This window comes from Rutilus rutilus (assembly GCF_951802725.1).
Source record: "Rutilus rutilus genome assembly, chromosome: 1".
NCBI lineage: Eukaryota > Metazoa > Chordata > Actinopteri > Cypriniformes > Leuciscidae > Rutilus > Rutilus rutilus.
The window spans coordinates 9479153-9499320 of NC_140209.1; the positions used below are offsets into that span (position 1 = coordinate 9479153).

The window sequence follows — 20168 nt, forward strand, 5'->3', positions numbered from 1 at the left end:
TGTTTGTGGATATCTGCTCAAACGTAGATATGTATATGGTAGGCCTAACCATAATGTTTTATATTTGAGCGCGATCGCGTTTGAATGTATCATATTTTTTATCGCGATCGCGTTTGAATGCATCATATTTTGGAAAAGCAAAACGCTCCAAACGGCTTCATGTTTTACTATTATCTCATTTCATATCATCATAACGAATGGAAACATTTGAAGTAACATGATAATCAATATATTTTTCTCTAGCTTAGTTGTTACTGAAATCTTTTTGAAAATGTATATAGGCTGCTATATTGTTATTATTTTATGCAGCACTGCGCATAGTCTATACCTACAAGGCACAACAAACCTGTGTTCATTATATAATATATTGTTGGAAACATTTGTGTGAGTGTGTGTGTGTATTCTGTGAATTTTAAAAAGCAATTTTAACCAGAAAAATCTCAAATGTATTCCCAAAATCGTGCAGGCCTTTCTCTTGATATCAGTATGTTCACTTTTTTTTTTTTTTTTTTTTTTTTCAGGGCCCAGATGCCACTGAGTCCTGCTGACTTCAACATTCACAGTACATGTCTCTGTACATGAACATGGTAAAGTGAAAATCAAACACCTTGGAAATGAAAGGTATGTACAATGTTTTTAGGAATGGCACAAAGGTCTCTTTCTTTGGATCATTGTTATCAATAAGTGTTTTTTTTTTTTTTTTGTGTATCTTTGGATTATGTTGTAAATAAATCCAAACAATTTTAAAAGCCATTCTTTTTTTAATCTCCTCATTCTTTGTGCAAGGTTGGTCAGAATGATGGGCCCTGATAAGCTCCTAATAGGGCCATTAGGGAGTGTCTTTGTCTTTCTCAGGTGTAAAAAGCCTTACATATTAATGAGATGATCCGCCCCATCGCATATTGCTTTTTCACACAAAACACGTCGTAAAAATTTTAAATCAATATATTGTCTTCTCTGAATGAGCAGTCAGGGTGATTTTCACATAGTTTTAGAGCAAATATTCTAGGCTACGTCATACAATTTTCAAAAGTCTTGTGAAGAAATAATCAGTATGGGTTTCATGACCTTATTTCAGTGAGAATTTTTTTTTGTATTTTCACAAACCACGCATAAATGTCATTATCTCAAAACTACAAACTTTTACACACATGCTGTTGATATATTATTGTAGCAGAGTTTGTGCTGAATACAGTGTAATTAGACTTTAGCCATGAAAATGTCACAAGTAACAGAAATAAGCACAAATGTCAGAGCATGTCAGAACACCTCCAGGGCCCAGAAAACAGCTCAGACCCCAGAGGGTTTTTTAAATGCCAGTTGCGCTTGCGCCATGGTGGATTTGCTATTTACATGCCGGAATTTGATAGTGGAAAGACCGAAGCCGTCTCCAGAGCGCAAACGGATCTGCTCGTGCGTGAGGTAAAAGTGCGCAAGCAGAACATCTACGGGACAAGCCGGATTCACCATATCTTTATGTACACAATCTTTTACATTGTATTCCTTTTATTTAATTATTTGGCATGTTTGTGTGCTGCTGTGAGTCCCTGTGTGTTTAATAAGTGAACGCGCGTTGTGGACCCGCCTATAGGCGCACATTACTAACGCGCTCTTTCGATAACAAAAAATAATAATATTGCGCCATTGACTTTAGACCAGGTTTCAGTTGGTTGATGGCTCAGTCTATTTCTGTTGCCTCAAAATAGCAACGCGCCAACAATGCGCCTGAACACACCTCGTTCTCAGACCAGCAGCCCATGGGCGCAAATGCATTTGCTATTTAAACAACTTGGCGCAGGACGTGAAAATGAAAACTGCATCGGGCTGAAACAAGCAAAAAACACTTGCGTCGCGCTGCATTGCACCGGGTGTTAGATAGGGCCCAATATACTAAATGGGGGATATCTATATCTAACAAAAAATCTATGATTGTCATAACGTCATCTCTCAGTTGCTAAATTTCATGCAGCAACGTTGCTACAGCCCTGTCGCGTCTTACAATTCTACGTTGTTACAATGTTGCAAGCATGTAGACAGCGACGTTGCCATAGTAGAAATACAACGTGCCACAGATGTTGTCACTTTTCACATTGTTACTTTTGTAGTTTATGAATTGACCTTTGGCTTTTTTTGTTTGTTTTTTATAGAAATCAAGAGAAGCTAAAGTCCAAGGTGGGATCGTCCCAACAGTAAGTCCAAAAAAAAAGACAGTATTTATATTATTGTACAACTTGAGACATATAAATGGAATATAAATGAAGCACTCAAACTGTTGATTTTTTTTAATTCACTATTATACAAAGAGGATTTTACAACTGCCATTTGACAACATTGTGTGTGTGTGTGTGTGTGTGTGTGTGTGTGTGTGTGTGTGTGTGTGTGTGTGTGTGTGTGTGTGTGTGTTTCAGTGTATGATCTCAGGATTGTCCTTCTGGGGAAGAGTGTGTCAGAAAACAACAGAGTGGGAAACTTAATCTTAGGGACAGATGTGTTTGACATTGAAGCTCCTCCAGTTAAAAGGAAGCTCCAGCAGCGCAGCCAGAGAGTCGGAAGAACATTGACGGACAGATGTGTGGACGTCATCAACAGTCCTCAGCTGCTCCAGCCACATCTGTCACTCCGTCACATCACACAGACAGTGAGAGAGTGTGTGAATCTGTCTGATCCAGGACCTCATGTCTTCATCCTCGTTCTGCAGCACAATGACTTCACTGAAGAGGACAGATACAGAGTGAAAACTGTCCTGAAAGAATTCAGCAAAGAAGCGGTTAAACGCACTATAGTGCTCACAACTGATAAAGAGACAATAGGATCAAAGTTAAGTTCTGTGGTCATGAATAATGTGGTCCAACAGTTAATAAAGGAGTGTGGAGAAGGGCATCTGCAGCTTGATGAAAGTAAAACAGAATGGCGTTCGGTGATATTCAACATGATAGATAAGAAACTCAAGGAAAACCTGGAAGAATATCTCACATGTGAGATATATGAAGATGTTAAAGGAACATCAGTGGATGAAGAGCAGAGCAGCTCGGAGGAAGAATATCAGGAGAGTTCTTCCCACAGAGATGACGGAAAACCCGAAGAGAGACAGAAAGAGAAAAGTGATGGTGAAGGTAGTTCAAAGATTTGGTTTGTTTTTGTTTTCAAAATTGTGCTTCTGAGATTATGATCATGAACTACAATTGCAGCTATTTAAAAATACTGCCAGTATTTACTAAGCTTCCAAAAATATCTTAACACACAAACTTGTCTGGGAGGACTTTCAACTTATTGATTGTATCTAGGAAAGTTACTAGTACTGTTTCACAGAAGGTAAATATGAGTGTAGGCTTATATTTATTAAACTCAAACTCAGAACTTAAAAGAACCTGACAAGGAACTAGAATACAAGAATTAATTGAGAAACAGTTAACACTTTGGACCAAACATGGACCGAAAAAAGAAATAAAGCAAAAATGTATTAAAAAAACAGGTCAATGAGAAAGACCCTAAACATTACACTTGTATTGTATTAAAGACGCAGGCAGATATAAAATTAGAAATGCAATGATATGAAATGAGTGTAAACATTGTTTTCTAATGTCTCTTCATTTGTATTTCAGTATCAGCAAATGTCTCTGGAAAACAGAAACTGAACCTGGTGCTGTGTGGAAGTGATGGATCACCTATAGTCTCTGTGTCCAAAATGTTACGAGGGAAAAAAAGAAATCCTTCACGTGAGAGAGCAATCACTGAAGAGTGTGTGAAGAGAGAGGAGAGGATTCATGGGCGTCTGATCAGTCTGGTGGAGCTTCCAGCTCTCGTTCAGCTCTCAGAGGAGGAAGTGATGCGTCAGACTCTCCGCTGTGTGTCTCTCTGTGATCCTGGAGTTCATGTTTTCCTCCTCATAGTTCCTGTTGGTCCACTGTCTGAAGAAAACAGAGCAAAAATAGAGAAGATCCAGAAAATATTTGACTCCAGAGAGCACTTCATGGTGCTTTTCATAACAGATCTCAGTGTTGAAGGACCGGTGACAGAGTTTGTCAAATCCAGCACAGACTCTCAGAGGTTAATCAGTCTCTGTGGAGGTCAGTACAGACTGATGGGGTTAAAGGAGCATGGAAACTCAAGACAGATCCCAGAACTACTGGGTTATATTGAGAACATGAAGACTAAACCATATTCACTTCAGATGTATGTGAAAGCCCAAGAGAAAAGAGCCAGACATGAACTGGAGGAGAAACTGAGTGAGATGGAGGAAAAAATAAAAGAGTTAGAAGAGAAGATTCAGTCAGAGGGTGAGTGGATTTTTTTGTACAAAATTCTGAACACAATTTTTTTTTTACTTTTCTACTACATCTATACTGTAGGCAACAATCCACCTATGATGACAGACGAGATTAAACAGAAAATGTATATACTGCTTAAAAGTTTGCACATTTTCAAGCATTTATTATTTAACCATATTAAAACTGTTACATAAACACATGTATATTATATGTTATTTAAACACATACAGTATAGATAATAAAAAGACACACACACACACACACACATACAGTAAATATATATATTAGTGGTGGGCCGTTATCGGCGTTAACGTGCGACTCTTATCGGGCGATAAAAAAAATATTGTCGTTAATCTATTCTCAAAGTTGGGTTGGGAGCTGGGTCTATACTATGCAAGCTATGATGACTTTCACCTTGATATTTTAGCGCGGATGTACCTGCCGAATTCGGTTCGGTGTTTGGTACGCATTTTCAAACCGAACGGTTCGTTGGATCATTTTTCCTGCCGACCAAAATTTCATTATTTTAAATGTAGGCGCGTTGCACGTGGCAAGCGCGCTCATAATGTAAGAGACGCTGGCGGTACCACAACATTGTCCGACATCAAATGGCAAACGTAATGCAAGCGGAACGAAGCTGCTCGTTATTGTGTGGTTGATGGACCGTTGTTTATCAGTTTGGACCATAGACTGTAAAAAATATGGACAAAGCGTCTGTGACGTCACCCATAGACTTTCTGAAGAACGGTTTTGAAGCCGTTTATGGGGGGTATGGGCGGCGCCATCTTGGAAAATCTTGGGAAATCCTAACCCCGCCCACCTTCTGGCCAATCCATATATGGGTAAAGGACGCGAGTCCGGTTATTCTGCAAATGGAACAACGCGAGTCACTCAGCTCGCTCTGCTACTCCGGTTATCTCTGTATGTATATTTTAGGCAACAATAAAACGAAATAAGTTATAAAACACCACACTGCCTCTTTTCGTTTTCATTTAAAGAAATCTTAAACATTATAGCCACACAAATGTGGTTCAGGCAACGCATATTGATTATATTCACTGCATATAGACCCTTTTACAGTTGGTAAACATGGTGACGTGTTTGTGTGGGCGGAGCTTAGCTGGAGGCAGAAAGATCTCTCTGGCCGCTTCACTAACGCTAGTTTGCAAGTTTTGTTAGCTTGTTTTTTAACAATGACTGGAGAAAATCCGATTTCGTCTTAATGTGCAAGGTCACTCACTGTCCAGGACCGCGATTGTTATTTGCAAAAGTTAATTTTAACGGACGGAACCAGATGACCGTATACGCTCAGTCAATAGACGATCTGACAGGATTAACGTTAACGCTAACTGTTACCTCCGGTTGAGTGGCCTGACTTCTACACCTACCCGATAGAGAAACCGAGGGTAAAGAGAAACTGAGGGCATATATAAATAAATATATATATATATATATATATATATATATATATATATATATATATATATATATATAGATGACTATAACTATGTGCTGAATGGTCATGTAAAGACTTGTGCGGTACGATCCGCAGTTCTGCCTAGCCAGCGCCCAGAAGACGACAATGTAAAGAGTGACACTACGGTGCAATTTTAATGATATGAATATTTTCTAGAAATAAAAATTCCAGATACAGCATACTCATTTTTCATCGATTCTTGCACTCAACAACACAACAAGATGACATTTAATAATACAAATAATAATTTAAGCTCCTTATTATGTAGCCGAATCTGTGCTGGTTTGTATTGGCCGCCTCCAGTTTTCCGTTTGTTTTGCCTCCAGCTAGCGCCGTGACGTAACTGTGACGTCGGCGCAAAAGGGGTCTATAACGTTAGCCTATTTATAACAAAACGAAATATAAAACTAACCCTGCCCATGTGCATTTGTACTAAACAACAGATACTGCAGTAAACAACATTACAGATCATCTTCGTTGTATTAAAATTTAAAATGACAAAACTCAACCCAGTCTCTTTTTGTTAAATTTCAGTTTTATCAATATTAGCCATTATAAAAGTATAAGTAAAAGGTACAAGAAGCTATACAAATAAAGCAAACAATTCAGTCAAACGTACAAAGTCAGCGCTCTAGTCTAACCATACAACAGTAAAGTTAAATAGCTTATAAAGTTATGAAATTTCACTTCACTTAGCCCTCAGCCAAAACGATTGGGCAGGGAACAAATTATTGATTCACGAGACCAATAATCGCCCGTTAGATACACACAAGACGAATTATATCTCATGTTTAACCACTACAGAGACGCCAGAGTCAGAGGCAAACGTCAGAACGACTAGCCGAGGAAAGGCTGTTCCCGGCGGGGTACATAAGCGCCGAGCGCCCGGTGATTGCCTGCATCTCACAACTTGGATAACATTTTCATAAATCTTTATAAATAAACCACAGATTTGAGCTTTAAACAACTACATTCTCGCCCGAAAAACTACATTTCATGATACAAAAACAGTAGTATTATATTTCAACTGTATATTAAAAAATGGCGCTTCTTATGTTGTCATTCTCCTTGGCGCAGCCTATGCTCGTTATCAGCTGTCAATCAAGCTGTCAATCAAAGTTAACCACGCCCTTATTTGTCATACATTTTATATCTAAATACGATCTAAACTAACGAGTTAGAAAAAAATTCACCCCCCTCACAGTTGTCAGGCACTCTGAACCTATCGAAAAATACAATAAAAGTCCATGGGACCAACCTGTAAAAACATGAATTTATGCTGTGAAAACGGACATTTTAACATGGGGGCTATGGACATTTGCTCCCTTTTGGGACCTGCCCCTAGCGGATTTTCAATGTATTGCAGTTTTTCGCACTTCCGGGTAGGCTTCATTTTTCAGATTAGAATGTTGCCCCTTGGTTTGGACCAAAGCAGCCAAAGCAGCGCGAGCCGATCGTGATCATGCGACACTGTTACTACACAGCGCTAAGAGATCCAGAAAAGAAAGCATTTGAATTCGCCACAGAAGTAATAACATTGCTGCGAGATCTAGTGACAAACATTCACATTTCTCCGTTATTAACGGATCAAACAGTGCGTGGAAGCCAGGAAGAAACATTGTGCCATGAATGAACTATCCAGTGTCCACAGATCAGCAACATTCACCATGGATTTACTGTAGTAACACTAACTGCAACCATGGAAGTTTGGCAGGAATAGTAGGCTATAATGCTTTCAAGTAACATAATGTTGGTTTTATTTTGACATTATGAATAAAATTGCTGCCCTCAAATGTTAATCTGAACTAAAAATAGACCTTTGTTTATAACTACTACAATATTAGGCTACATTTCATTTTTTCCAAGGAGCTGTTTTGTTTTATATGCTCATAAGAAGAGTCAATTATAGCTCCATCATTACTCAAAAAAATCATACTTTATGATGTTAGTTTTAATAATAATAAAAAAAAATCTCTGGCATTTCTTCACAAGTTCTTTTAAATGTCACTTTGTATTTAAGAAGCACGTGCCCTTTATTTCATTATTTGGGTAGCACACATATTCTGAATGCCTTCGGAAGAATTCAAATGAGCCATTTTAATCTAGATTAATTCCAAGATTACAGTGAAATTAATCTAGATTAAAAAAATTAATCTATGCCCACCACTAATATATATATATATATATATATATATATATATATATATATATATGTATATATATATATATATAGAACTACTAAAAATGATTTATTCATCGACCCGGAACCAAGTAAATTTGATAATTTGATTATAATAGTGTAACCCTCTTTCTCTCTCTCTGCTCACTGGTCTCTAGCACCGGCGCTGCTGCTCTGCGTTGTGTTATGTATGTTCGTGGGTGGTGGTAGAAAGCGGGGACTCAGAGGAGTTTGAGATCGTGTCTTGACCATTTATTCCACAGCACATTTCAATGCACATGCCATTCAACAGCAAGCTTGCGCTTCTGATATTATCATACTTTGCATTAGCCACCATGCATTAATCACATTTATAAGGAAAAACAAAACATTTTAACTCTCTACATTACTCTGTATTTAGGTCTTTAGCAAAATATACTGAACTTTAGTGTGATAACAGCAAATATATTTTACATTGCTTTTTTCCACTACCATTAACATGGGCCAGGGGCGTTTCTAGGTTTTAAAAACATCAGGGGCTGAGCCGGAAACATCAGGGGCTGGGGGTGGGTAACAAGATAACATGATTCAATACAGAATATAATGTATATTTTAGGCCTATATGCAGGGGGTAGACTGGTTAAAAAATTCAGCCCTGGCACCGTAGCCACACCAGCCAATATTACCACACAGACACATGCATTCAAATGTGAGGTAGTTAGGGGGGTTCAGGGGCATGCTCCCCCAAGAAAATTTGGATTTCTCGGACCTACATATGTGCATCTTAAGGTGTTTGAAGGCCAACAAAATTGGATAACAATAGCTTTAAAAGCATGACAGTGGGCAGTAGCATAAATTATTAGTCAAGCAGATAACAGATTCTTAAACATGAGAATGAGGATAAATGTTAAAATGAATGATCCACACTACAAAATGGAACTGCAGAATGTTTCTGCTTAATGTTGACAATACACAATCACATATTCCATACAGGAATGGCCTTAAATGAGAAATCTTTCAAGGGTTATTTTGCATAGATGTTACAGTCACCGGCCCACCGGTGGGCCCAAAGCCATTACATATTTAAAACAGTAATATCCTATACTAAACCTAAACTAATCTTGACAAACTATATATCATTTGAAAGCTTACGATCTCTAGTTTTCATATTTGGTGACTGATTTTCAAAATAAATTACAGAGGAGCCGTAATTTATCAATTATAATAAATTGTGCGAGCTATAGTGCACATATGTGTTATTTTATGTTTCTTAGAGGTTGAATTCATATCTCATATATTCAATCTGCCAAACTTCCCATATTACTTCTGAATAGAATGTCTACTTCATAAATTGTATGAAAATTGTGGAAATAATGGTTCAGATCACTCAAACCACATATGGAAATGGAGGTGCCCTTATATGGGCAGTAATGGAGTCTGGTTGTCACCTATTGAAAAAGTTTGGTACTGCGCCCAAACAAAATCTTACTGAAAGCTCATTTTTTGGGATATCAACCTAAAATTTGAAACACAACTTGTTCAGATTTTTGGCTTTTATTTTTTTGCAGTTTTAGAGTTGCCCAGGTTTTAAAAAATATATATATTTTATATAAAATATGAATAATAAATTTTTTTACATTGTACATTTTCATAAACTCAAACTTCTATAACTTTTTTTCTGTTTCCCTTTCTTAATTTATTTCACTTCTACAGAAATCTGCCAAATGTCTTCTTTAAAACAAGACCGATTTTACGTCTATACTCCAAAGCATTCTTTAATTACAACCATTTAAGTTCGAAATGTAATTTTCATGTCTATTCAAAAAAAAAAAAGGGGGGTGACACTTAAAGGGTTACATTTCAATCAAACAGCAGTGCAATCTTTTTGTGTCCAGAGGCAAATTTGCAATTTATATATAAGCATTAAAGATTGGTTTCAGCAACTTGTTTCTTTCTTGAGTTAATCAATGTTTTTGGACTAATCGGTTCAATTAAATTTCAATTGTTCACTCATAAAGACAGTCAATTCTCGCCACCTACTGGCTTAATGATGCAAGTTGCGCAAACACAGACAAGAGGAGTTTCTGTAATTAGCAAAGAACATCTTTGCTAAATAGGAATACATTGTAATAATGTTAATCAAGCTGACTAACACACTTACACAAAAATATACAATATAATTTAAAACAAAGACAAGCTCATTATACAAAGGAAATAATATTACAGATCTAGACAAATTGGGTTGCTTATAGTTAAAAGAATGTCATGAACGATCATTTAGGCTAGATGTATTTTTCACATTTTTGGTCACAAAATATATATATTTTTTATGACACGAGTCAGTTTTGATGACACAGTTTTGATGTGCGGCGGTGCTGACTGCGTTATTTATTTATTTTGTTAATTGCTGTGAGATTGTTTGCTGTTGTGCAAATCCTGGAGATATTCTAGGATAGGCTGAAATCACTCACGTGTTGCATCTCTGTGTGTGAGACAGATTTCAACAATCACCAGTCAGAGACAAAGCCAAAGCACATTGAAATAAGGCAACTTATGATTTCGGGGGGATTACATAGGCTATTGTCCGGTTTCATATTTGTCAGTCAACTTTATAAAATAAAAACTTATACTGTAATCTTATATTACTGTAATACTTATATCTTAAAACTATACTGTAGTTAAATACTATGTACACATGTAGTTACCATGTAAGTTCACAGGTATTAGGGCCACTTAATATAAAGTGGGACAGCAGAATACCCATGCTGTATCACTAATGTAGACAAACAATATGAGCATGAGACCAGACAACTGGGATGTTAAAAGCTAATAGTGAAAATCCACAATGAAGAGCATCAGTGACATTGTTTAGTGTATGAGTTTTAAAACAAATGATATGGATTAAAAAAACAGCTGCAAACCTGCACTATATTAATACATGAATTATTGCATGATTTTCAGGTGAAGCAGGTGAAGCCGGTGATCCGCATTGTTTGAGGATTGTGTTGATCGGAAGGACAGGAAATGGAAAAAGTGCAACAGGAAACACAATTCTGGGAAGAGACGAGTTTGTGAGTAAAGCAAGATCAGATTCAGTGACGACAGATTGTCAGAAGGGTGTTGGTGAAGTTCAAGGTCGATCAGTAGCTGTTGTTGATACTCCAGGTCTCTTTGACACGACACTGTCACATGATCAAGTGGCAGAAGAAATAATGAAATGTGTTTCTCTGTCTTCACCTGGACCTCATGTGTTCATCATTGTGTTGAGTTTGGGAAGATTCACCAAGGAAGAAGCAGACACTATAGATCTGATAAAGAAGATCTTTGGTCCAAAAGCTGCTCAGTTCAGCATCGTTCTGTTGACTAGAGGAGACGATCTTCAGGGTGAATCTATAGAGGATTATGTGAGTGAAAGTAAGTCTGCTGATCTCAAGAAACTTATCAAAGATTGTGGAAACAGATTCCTGGCTTTCAACAACAGAGAACAACAAGACAAAACTCAAGTGATTCAACTGTTGAACATGATAGAAGAGCTGAAAAATACCAACGAGGGTCGATACTTCACTAACAGCATGTTTGAGGAGGCAGAGATGTCCATTAAAAAGAGAATGGAGGAAATAATGAAAGAGAGAGAGAGAGATATTCAGGCTCAGAGAGAAGAGTTACAAACCAAATATGAGATGGACATGCAAATCATGATGAAGAGACTCGAGGAAGAGAAACAAAGAGCAGATGAGAATAAAATGACAATGGAGAATCAATTCAGAGAAAAAGAGGAAAAACTCAGAAAAGAGTTTGAAGAAAAAGAGAAAACAGAACAAAAGAAACGAGAGATTGAAAACCAGAAACGATCAGATGAGGAAAAACAGCAAAAAGCTCAATATCATCAAGCAATAGAAGACATGAAGAGAGAGATTGAAAATCAAAGAGCACAGTATGAAAAACAGCAAAGAGAAAAAGAAGAAGAAGAAAGAAAGAAAGAAGAGAAATACAGACAAGATCAAGAAAAGATGAAAAATGAGAAAGAGCGTATTATATCAGAGTTACGAATGAAAGAAGAAGAAGAAACTAAAAAGAGAGATCGGGAGGAGAAAAGGAGGAATGAAGAAGAAGAGGAGGAGAGAAAGAGATGGAAAAGAAAATTAAAAGAGGCTAAAAATGACAGAAAAGAGATTCAAGAGGAAATTAAACAACAGCAGAGAGATTGGGAGGATGAAAAGAAACGACAGATGAGAGAACGAGAGGAAGATGAAAGAAAGAGAAAAGAAAGACACAAGGAACAACTGAGAGGAAAACAAGAAGAACTGGAGAAAATGAGAAAGACATTTGAAAAAGAGAGAGAAGAAGAGAGAGAGAAGATAGAGGAGGAGAGGCAAAAACAGAGAAGAGAGAGAGAAGAAAAAGAGAAAGAATATTCAGAGAAGAAACATAATATGGAAATATATTATGAACAGCTGGAGCGAAAGAGAAACGAGGAGTGGGAGAGAAGAAAGCAAGAAGATGAGGAGAATCGAAAAAAAGAGAAAATTATATGGGAGGGAAAACTTGTTGCTTTTAAACGAGAGCAAGAAGAAGAGAAAAGAAGGAGAGAAACAGAAGATAATGAGAAAAAAGAAAGAGAAGAGAAAAAGCGAGATGAAATGAAAAATGAATATGAAGAGAAAATGAAAGTCATGATGAAGAAATATGAAGATGAAGCCAGAAAAAAAGCAGAAGAACTGAATGATTTCAAAGAGAGAAAAGAGGAACTCAAAGAGATGCTGGATGAACGTCAGAAACAATATGAATTACTGGAACAAATCAATGAATACCTGCAAGAAGAGATCGAACAATACAAGACAGAAAAAGAAAGAAAAGAGCTACAAGACAAGAAAGAAAAAGAAAGAAAAGAGCTACGACAGAAGTTATCCATTGAAAATGTGGCATGCGTTGGAACTAGCTGGACGCTAATAAACACATGTGTTATTCAATGATTGGTTTCACTGCATAGCAATGATCCATATTCTGATAAACATAAATGTCTTACCGGAATCTTTCGCTCATAATATGCTCATAAGTCATTCTGAATAGACACATAACCAACATATATTTAGAAAGCCAACCCTTGAGAGTTTACAGTTCAAGACTCAAAATTAACCAGACTGTTATTAATATTGAGATATATAAGCTCAAACATACAAACAAAAACAACAAATTTTAAGAATATTTTTTAGCTTTTTTTTTTTTTTTTATATTGCCGATTAGCAAACACTCTCTGAGCGACATCGTGTCGATGGAACTTCGTACATCGGGCCGACATCGGCCAGACGTACGTGTGCTATCTGGGATATTTGTTTGTTATTATTCTATTGTTGCGGGCCAAAAGCTAAATGGAAAGGATGTATTACTTTATGTATTAAAGTTCAATAACCGAATAGTTGAACCCCCCCCCCCCCCCCCATGCATTGTTGCCAAATTCAGTTCACACATCACTGCTATCCTGAGGGAAAAAAGTATTTTTGCATAATTTGTATGATTTTTTGTTATGAAAAATACTACAAATATTACTATAAATATTACATTTGTTTACATTTCACTGTCTTGCTTATGACTGCATGCTTAAACCAAACTGTGTCGCACTCAACATGTCCTGCTGTACGTTTTTTTTTTAGTTTTTTTTTTAGAAAAATCTATTTGTTTAGTCATTCCAAACAAAGTCTGTTTACAAAATTGCTCTCTACTTTTGATTATCGCCCTAAAATCGCCCATTTTGTGTTTAGTTTCGGTTTCGTTTCATTTCGCTGCATTCGTCTGCATTCATTTCGCCTGATAAATTACTACGGAATAAAGTTGATGTTGAACTAAACATTAACGGGACCCCAAAACACATCACAATATTACACTAGTCTGACCTTGTTGCAGTCCAGATCGAAGCTCCTGTCTGTGTTTTGCGTAATGATGATGAAGCCGGAGAAGCTCGACTGAACTCGCTTCACGCGTCGAATCAAAGCACAATAACCCTCCCACTTCCTCCTTCTCCTCCTCCCTCAAACTTGTGCACCGCAAACCACTCGCAATATATGCGCAAAATAAGCCTTAAAATAACAAAGCAAGACAAAAAAAAAAAGATGAAAATGTTTTTTTGTTTATAAGATATGGAAAATGACTTCATGGTAAATATGGGTTTTATACATATAGGCTACGTGTATTTAACCATATTACTGCTTAGATTGATAAAAAAGAGAAACACTTGCATTATAAAGTAAAAGAGAACAGAATTGAACTTTTTTTTGTTGTTGTTTTGTGGTTGAATAAGGCCACGTCCACACGAAGCCGGTGCGTTCCCGATCCGATATTTTTTTTTCCTCGTTCTAAAAAAAAATTCTGTAAACACGGCGTCGTCTTAAGAAATATCTGCGTACACACGAAACCACTGAAACCGACTGAAAACGGTGTAGTATATATGCCAGACCAGTATGGGGCGCTGTAATTCTGCCACAGAGATACACTATACACGGAGAAGAAGACTTTGAGCATGCGCATAACCTTGCGCGCTGTATACGAACCAAGAAGAAGAAGACAAAGATTATCGCTTTTTGCTCACCACAGTTGCAGAGAAGCAATAGATTTTGCTGTAATAAAGCTAGTAGGCTTAGTAGCTTCTGCAGCACGAATACAATCATATAAGTCCGCCTTTATTGTTGTTGCTGTTACTCGTGACACAGACGACACGTGATGTGATGACATCATCGTTTCACAAAATATACGGATTGGCTGTACACACGAAACCGCAAGGGTGTCGTTTTCAGATTTATCCACTTTGAGACCCGGTTTCAAAAAATAGCGGTTTCAGTCTCCCAAAACGCCGGATCCGTGTGGACGAAACGCCAATACGATAAAAAATTTATACGTATACAGCGAAACGCGTCTCCGTGTGGACAGGGCCTAAGTTAACATATGTTTCAGTTTTAACACATGTTGTGTGTGTGCTCAGGGACAACACATGTTGTGTCAAATTTTACACAATAGATGTGTAAGTATAAATTATTAAATTATTCAAGCACAACCCCTAATAGATAATTCTGCTTTCCTTTCAGTCGGTCACGATCGACGTCAGGTCGACCATTCAAACAGATAGATAATGGTGATAGATAGGCCATTTAATATATGACAGAAAACAAGTAATATATGATTTATATCCACCTTATTCCTGAGTTTACTGCGTTTTGAATTATGGGAGGCACTTCCGGTTTGGGGAACTTCCATTCAAAAAGACTGAAACAAATCATTTCAAATCATAAAGTTGCCCTACAAATAAAGCTGATCCGTCAGTTTGACTCAATGAGCTCTCCGTTTTCTGTAATGTTTTATTTAAGAATAACATGAGAACAACGAAACACTTGGTATTTTAACGTGACATGATATAACAAGAATATCTACGGCAAGAGCTCTTTTCAGTCGCTGCTTTCTTTTCCTCAAGATTATTTTCTTTTTTCCTCTGTGGTCTGTTCTGCCCATTTAATTTACGATCTATGCCATTAATAATTCACTGGAATGCAGAAGAATCTCTCTTTTTTTCTCCACAAATCCTCACGTCTCTTTCCAGGTTTGTTTTCACAGGTAAATACAGTTTACTATCTGTCAAAATCACGTTGAAATGCTGAAGTAAAACATTTTTTAAAGCAACTTATGTTATATAATACAGATTACCACAGTGATATTTAACCGTCTGATGTTGATGCTTTTACACTTTAAATGTCCTTTTAATGTTCAATAGTTGAAGGATGAGTAGTAATAAGTAATTGTACACGTTTAAAATACAAATATGTGACCAGTCACGGAAAGTAGGGACACAAGTCGGTTCTGGGGCATTTTGAGTTGTTCACATATTCTGAAAGTGTAGTATTCAAGCTTTCCAACGATGTGTAACACATGGAAATCTAATAATATTTGGAGAAGTTGTGGCCATTTGAAGGTAGGCACTCAAAAAAACTGAAATGGTAGAAATCTGCTTTTAAAGATTGGCAATTTCTCACCCTTCTGGGAATGACAATAGGGCTCATTTACATCTCATTTAGATAAGTCATACCCCCTGTAAAGCTCCCCCGTCTCCCCCTCCCCCCTGAATGTACCAATTCTACAAATTCTCTAAATAAAACATCTCCAGTTAACTGGCAGAGCATTCATTTCGTTCATTTTTTAAATAAGATACTAGCGCTGAAATGCGTTTTTAAATCAAGTGATCAAAGTGCTCTTTGCCGCTGCGATCAGTGGCGCAGATACAGTGTTTACTCGTGTGGCTCGCGCACACACTGCATTGTCTTCACTCGACGCGCGCTTCAATCCGTTGCATTGCGGATACTCTCTATTCATTCTGTTGAAATAACAAAATAATTCAAACGTTTGCGTGTCCCTGCTTGATATACAACCACTGATGAACATAATCGATTTGATGAGAGAAAAAAAACTACACGAGAAAAAAAAAAAAAAACTACAACATACAATGGCAGATTGTATCAGAACTCTCAACCTCTGACACGGCTGGCGAAAGCTCTACCACTGTACCATTCATATACACGTTAATTATATAGGCGGATCTATGTATTGGCACTGACAACATGTATTAGGCTACATCTCATTAAACTACAAATTAAACCCCATGTAACCTACTATTTAAATCGATTGCTGGACATCGTAATGTTATTGGCGTCCATCTTCATTGAATTTTAAAATCAGATAGAGCCGGCCAGAGCGCTGCATAATAAGTAGCCACGCCGGCTTATTCAGTATGGAAATACACACCGACAATGACACGCCCCTACTGCGTGCTAGAATCTCCGAAAAACAAGCCGATTTCAAACTCAAAATGTACGCTTTTAAATATACCAATACTGCTATCTCAAACATGGAGAGGCTTCTTCGTGATCTCAACTAACAGATTCTGCAAAAAACGAAAATCGCTTCTTTCTCATTTTGCTCGAAAGTTGTGCTGCCGACTTGTGTCCCTGGTTTCCGTGACGGGTCACATATTATTACGTCCATAGAGCTTGTCTTTCACTGATTGTTTACAGCTTAACTGAAGTTACACCCATCATTTATGGGGCATATAGGAATAATGTGGATAGGCTTCTTGGTATTTGTCAGGGGCCCCTAATTCCCGGGGGCCCTAAACGGCTGCTTACCTGCTTATTGGCTAAGTCCAACCCTGCCTGAGAGCCCAATCACCTTTGAGTGTAAAATAACCAATAGAGATTTGTCGCGGTGTTGGGTATAAATACAGAAGCAGATGCACATTTACCCTTCGCTTCAGAGCCGAGCGGTTCGTTTGTTCCTGCTTTCCAGTCTCCAAAGAGTGTCTAAAGAAAACGTGTGTTCTTCAGGAAGAAGAAGTGGTGGCGAGATGAAGCTCCAAGTGGTTCACACTATAACAGTCACAAGCATAGGGCACATTCTCTTCCTCACCGCTAGAGGGCACTAGAGGGCAACATGTTTGTGTATAAATCATGTTATGGTAAAGGAGTGAATGTATCATGCAAAAGCTGAAGCCTTGCCCTGCCTTGTGCTTGTTGAGAAACATTTGTTTTATGCTCAACTTAAAAAAGGACTTGTTTGTGTTCTGGAGGATCATGGTCCGTGAGACGGAAAATATTAATAAATTCCTTTATACACAAATCTCTTCAACGCATCATCTGACGATCACCTTTATTGTCCATGAACTTTGATATTGAATACAGCATACGGATGAAGACTGACCATTTTCTGGAGGATATACTGGACATTATGGGATTTTGATGAGGAATTCAGATTCTCTCTATTATACTTATATGCATCATCCATGGACATTGATTTGTCTTGAACTCTATCTACATTTTTGTGTGTTGTTGTGATTTGGGGTGAATCATTTGGATGTAGGGTTGAACTGAATTGACTTGCTATGCTTTGTGTGACTGTTTTTTTTTTTTTTGTACTAAATATAAACTACTGAGATTTTGCATTCAATGAAAGTCTTTGGTTTGTGTTTATGCTTTGTTAAATGGACTATGTTCTTGCAGTAGGTTTCCTTTTTATAAAAAAAGTTGTATTGATGCTTTTGGGTTTAGTTAAATGTAAAACGGTTATTACACATATCTCAATGTTCATTTCTCGATCTTCATTTGCTCACAATACCACCTGGTGGTCAAAGAGTGTGAAACAACAGATACATTACAGATGACCTGATGTGATCTGTGATACACCGTATTTTGCACCAGTTAAGGTTTAGAAATAACAGTGAAGAAAACATTTATTTCCACATAGACTAATCTATTTATATGAGTATAATGTGTCGTTTCTGGTGGTATATAATGGTTGTATAACATAAACTGTGTAATTGGCTTGAAATAAATGGGGCTATCAAATGTGTGTAAATCAATTTGTTGATCATAATAGGCAGAAGTGGCAATATTATTATTCTAAAACTGGAAAGTGCCTGGGTTTAAACCATGGGTTTATGTATCTGTCAAAATGTCGCGCCAAGATTTCTGAACCAGTCAGGCCGAAGCAAGGCTTCAAACGTCATCAACAATCTGTTTTTGTTTGGAAGATGCTTCTGCCAGTCATTGACCATTCCTGTATATCTTTAACAGTTATTGCATTAATGATAATTGATGAACACCATGTGCTGCCAGTTTATTTTTTTTAACTGTATTTTAATGTCATTTTTTAATCATTTCCCAAATAGACTAAGAGAGCCTTTAAAGAATTATACAGGGGTTTAACGGGTTCTTTGTGGCAGCGGTGCTTTATAACGCCTTAAACCCCAAAGAACCACTGAAGAGACGTTGAACATTTTTTGTGTGTGTACAAGTGTCACGAACTGCTCCAAGACATGAAGGTAGAGAATCCAAATGCAGATTTTATTAAGGGGTAATCCAAAGAACAAGCAAGGTCATACACAGGCAGGCAGTCCGAACAAACAAACACACAAACAAACAAAACAGGCAGGGGTCAGAGGCAAAAGAGTAATCCAGGGAACAGGGCAAGAAATCCAAAACCAAGAGACATGAAAACCAGGAGAATGCTCAGAATTGCAGTGTGACACTAAAACAAGACTTCGCAGGGAATGAATGAGTGTACAAGGTATAAATAGGCTGAGACTAACAGGGTAATGAGACACAGGTGAATGCAATCAATGATGAGGAGTCCGGCAGTGAGTTCTGGGAAATGTAGTTTGTGAGAGTGATAATAGTCTAGTGTGGAGTGCCCTCTGGTGGCTCTCATGGGCACTCCAGCTGGTGACCGTTACAACAAGACCATGGAGCATTAGAGATTTTGATCACAGTATTGTGTAATAAACAATATTTTTATGAAATACATTTTAGTAATGTCTAAGTAATGAATTTGAGTAAAGACTGAAAAACTGTCATCGAATGAATATCTGCTATAGATCGTTACAGTTTTATCATTTCAATTCCTAAAGTAAAAATGTAATTTTACAATACGAGTACATATTAAAAAAGTGTAAAATGACACAGTCAGGTCAGTCAATTCATGATGAGTCCTCAGAGATTTTGCTATTAAATCATATAAATTAGATCAACAGGTATGAGATTTATTCCTCACACTTTCCTCTTATCGTCAGCACTGAGCTTTAGCAAACACATTTATACAGGCACTTCAATAATATTTCAACAATCTATCATTAATATCCTTATCACAGATCTTTTTCAGTTCATGATAGAGATAAAGCTGTTTTGATTAGTAATAAACTCTAATATTCATCAAGCATTTTGAGCTTTATCATTTAGGCATATGTTCAGATCATGTATGAGGAACTGAATTGTATTTGATGAAGCTCTGATCTTCTGAGGTGTAGATGAGCTCAGATTCTCACTGATGAATGTCACAGAAACTCATTTCTATCTGTGATCTGAATCTGAGAGGAGACACAAGAGTCTCATTCTTTATCTCCTTCATTACACATATTGTAAACTCTCAATAGCTTCCTGTTTTTCTCCATTCATGTGGTATCTCACCACTCCCCTCAAATGTTTTACTGTAGTGTTTTTCCAGATCTTTCTTAAATCTGCACACAAACCACTTCCAGTAGTTCAGTTCAGAGAGATCAGGGCTGATGCTCCATTTAGCAAACCTTTCTCCTGCTCTTCGCAAATGACTCTGAATTCAAATCTCCCGCTTGCCCTTCACACAGACCCAAACTTGACGACAGATCTGACCAGCTGACCGTTGTGGGCGGGACTAAGCAACGGGAAAGTAATAGAGAGCCTAAGTCCCTCCCCTTCCGGTG

The 20168-nt window shown here is 37.4% G+C and overlaps 1 protein-coding gene and 1 pseudogene across 3 annotated transcripts in view; one reads left to right on the forward strand and one right to left on the reverse strand.

Moving 5' to 3' along the window:
- Positions 1 to 13800, forward strand: part of LOC311287069 (GTPase IMAP family member 8-like) — a 29159-nt gene extending 15359 nt beyond the window's left edge. For both annotated transcript variants that reach the window (XM_084403655.1, XM_084403656.1), the window contains exons 3-6: positions 2148 to 2189; positions 2409 to 3113; positions 3603 to 4277; positions 10865 to 13800. In XM_084403655.1, coding sequence (XP_084259781.1) covers position 2189; positions 2409 to 3113; positions 3603 to 4277; positions 10865 to 12876 — 3393 coding nt within the window. In that variant the 5' untranslated portion in view covers positions 2148 to 2188 and the 3' untranslated portion in view covers positions 12877 to 13800. The remainder of the gene's footprint in view (positions 1 to 2147; positions 2190 to 2408; positions 3114 to 3602; positions 4278 to 10864) is intronic.
- The window catches only part of LOC311304049 (interferon-induced very large GTPase 1-like), a 227048-nt pseudogene extending 208738 nt beyond the window's left edge, over positions 1 to 18310 (reverse strand). Inside the window, exon 1 of the transcript XR_014630273.1 lies at positions 13795 to 18310. The product of XR_014630273.1 is annotated as an interferon-induced very large GTPase 1-like (transcript). The remainder of the gene's footprint in view (positions 1 to 13794) is intronic.
- Positions 18311 to 20168: the final 1858 nt, after the last annotated feature.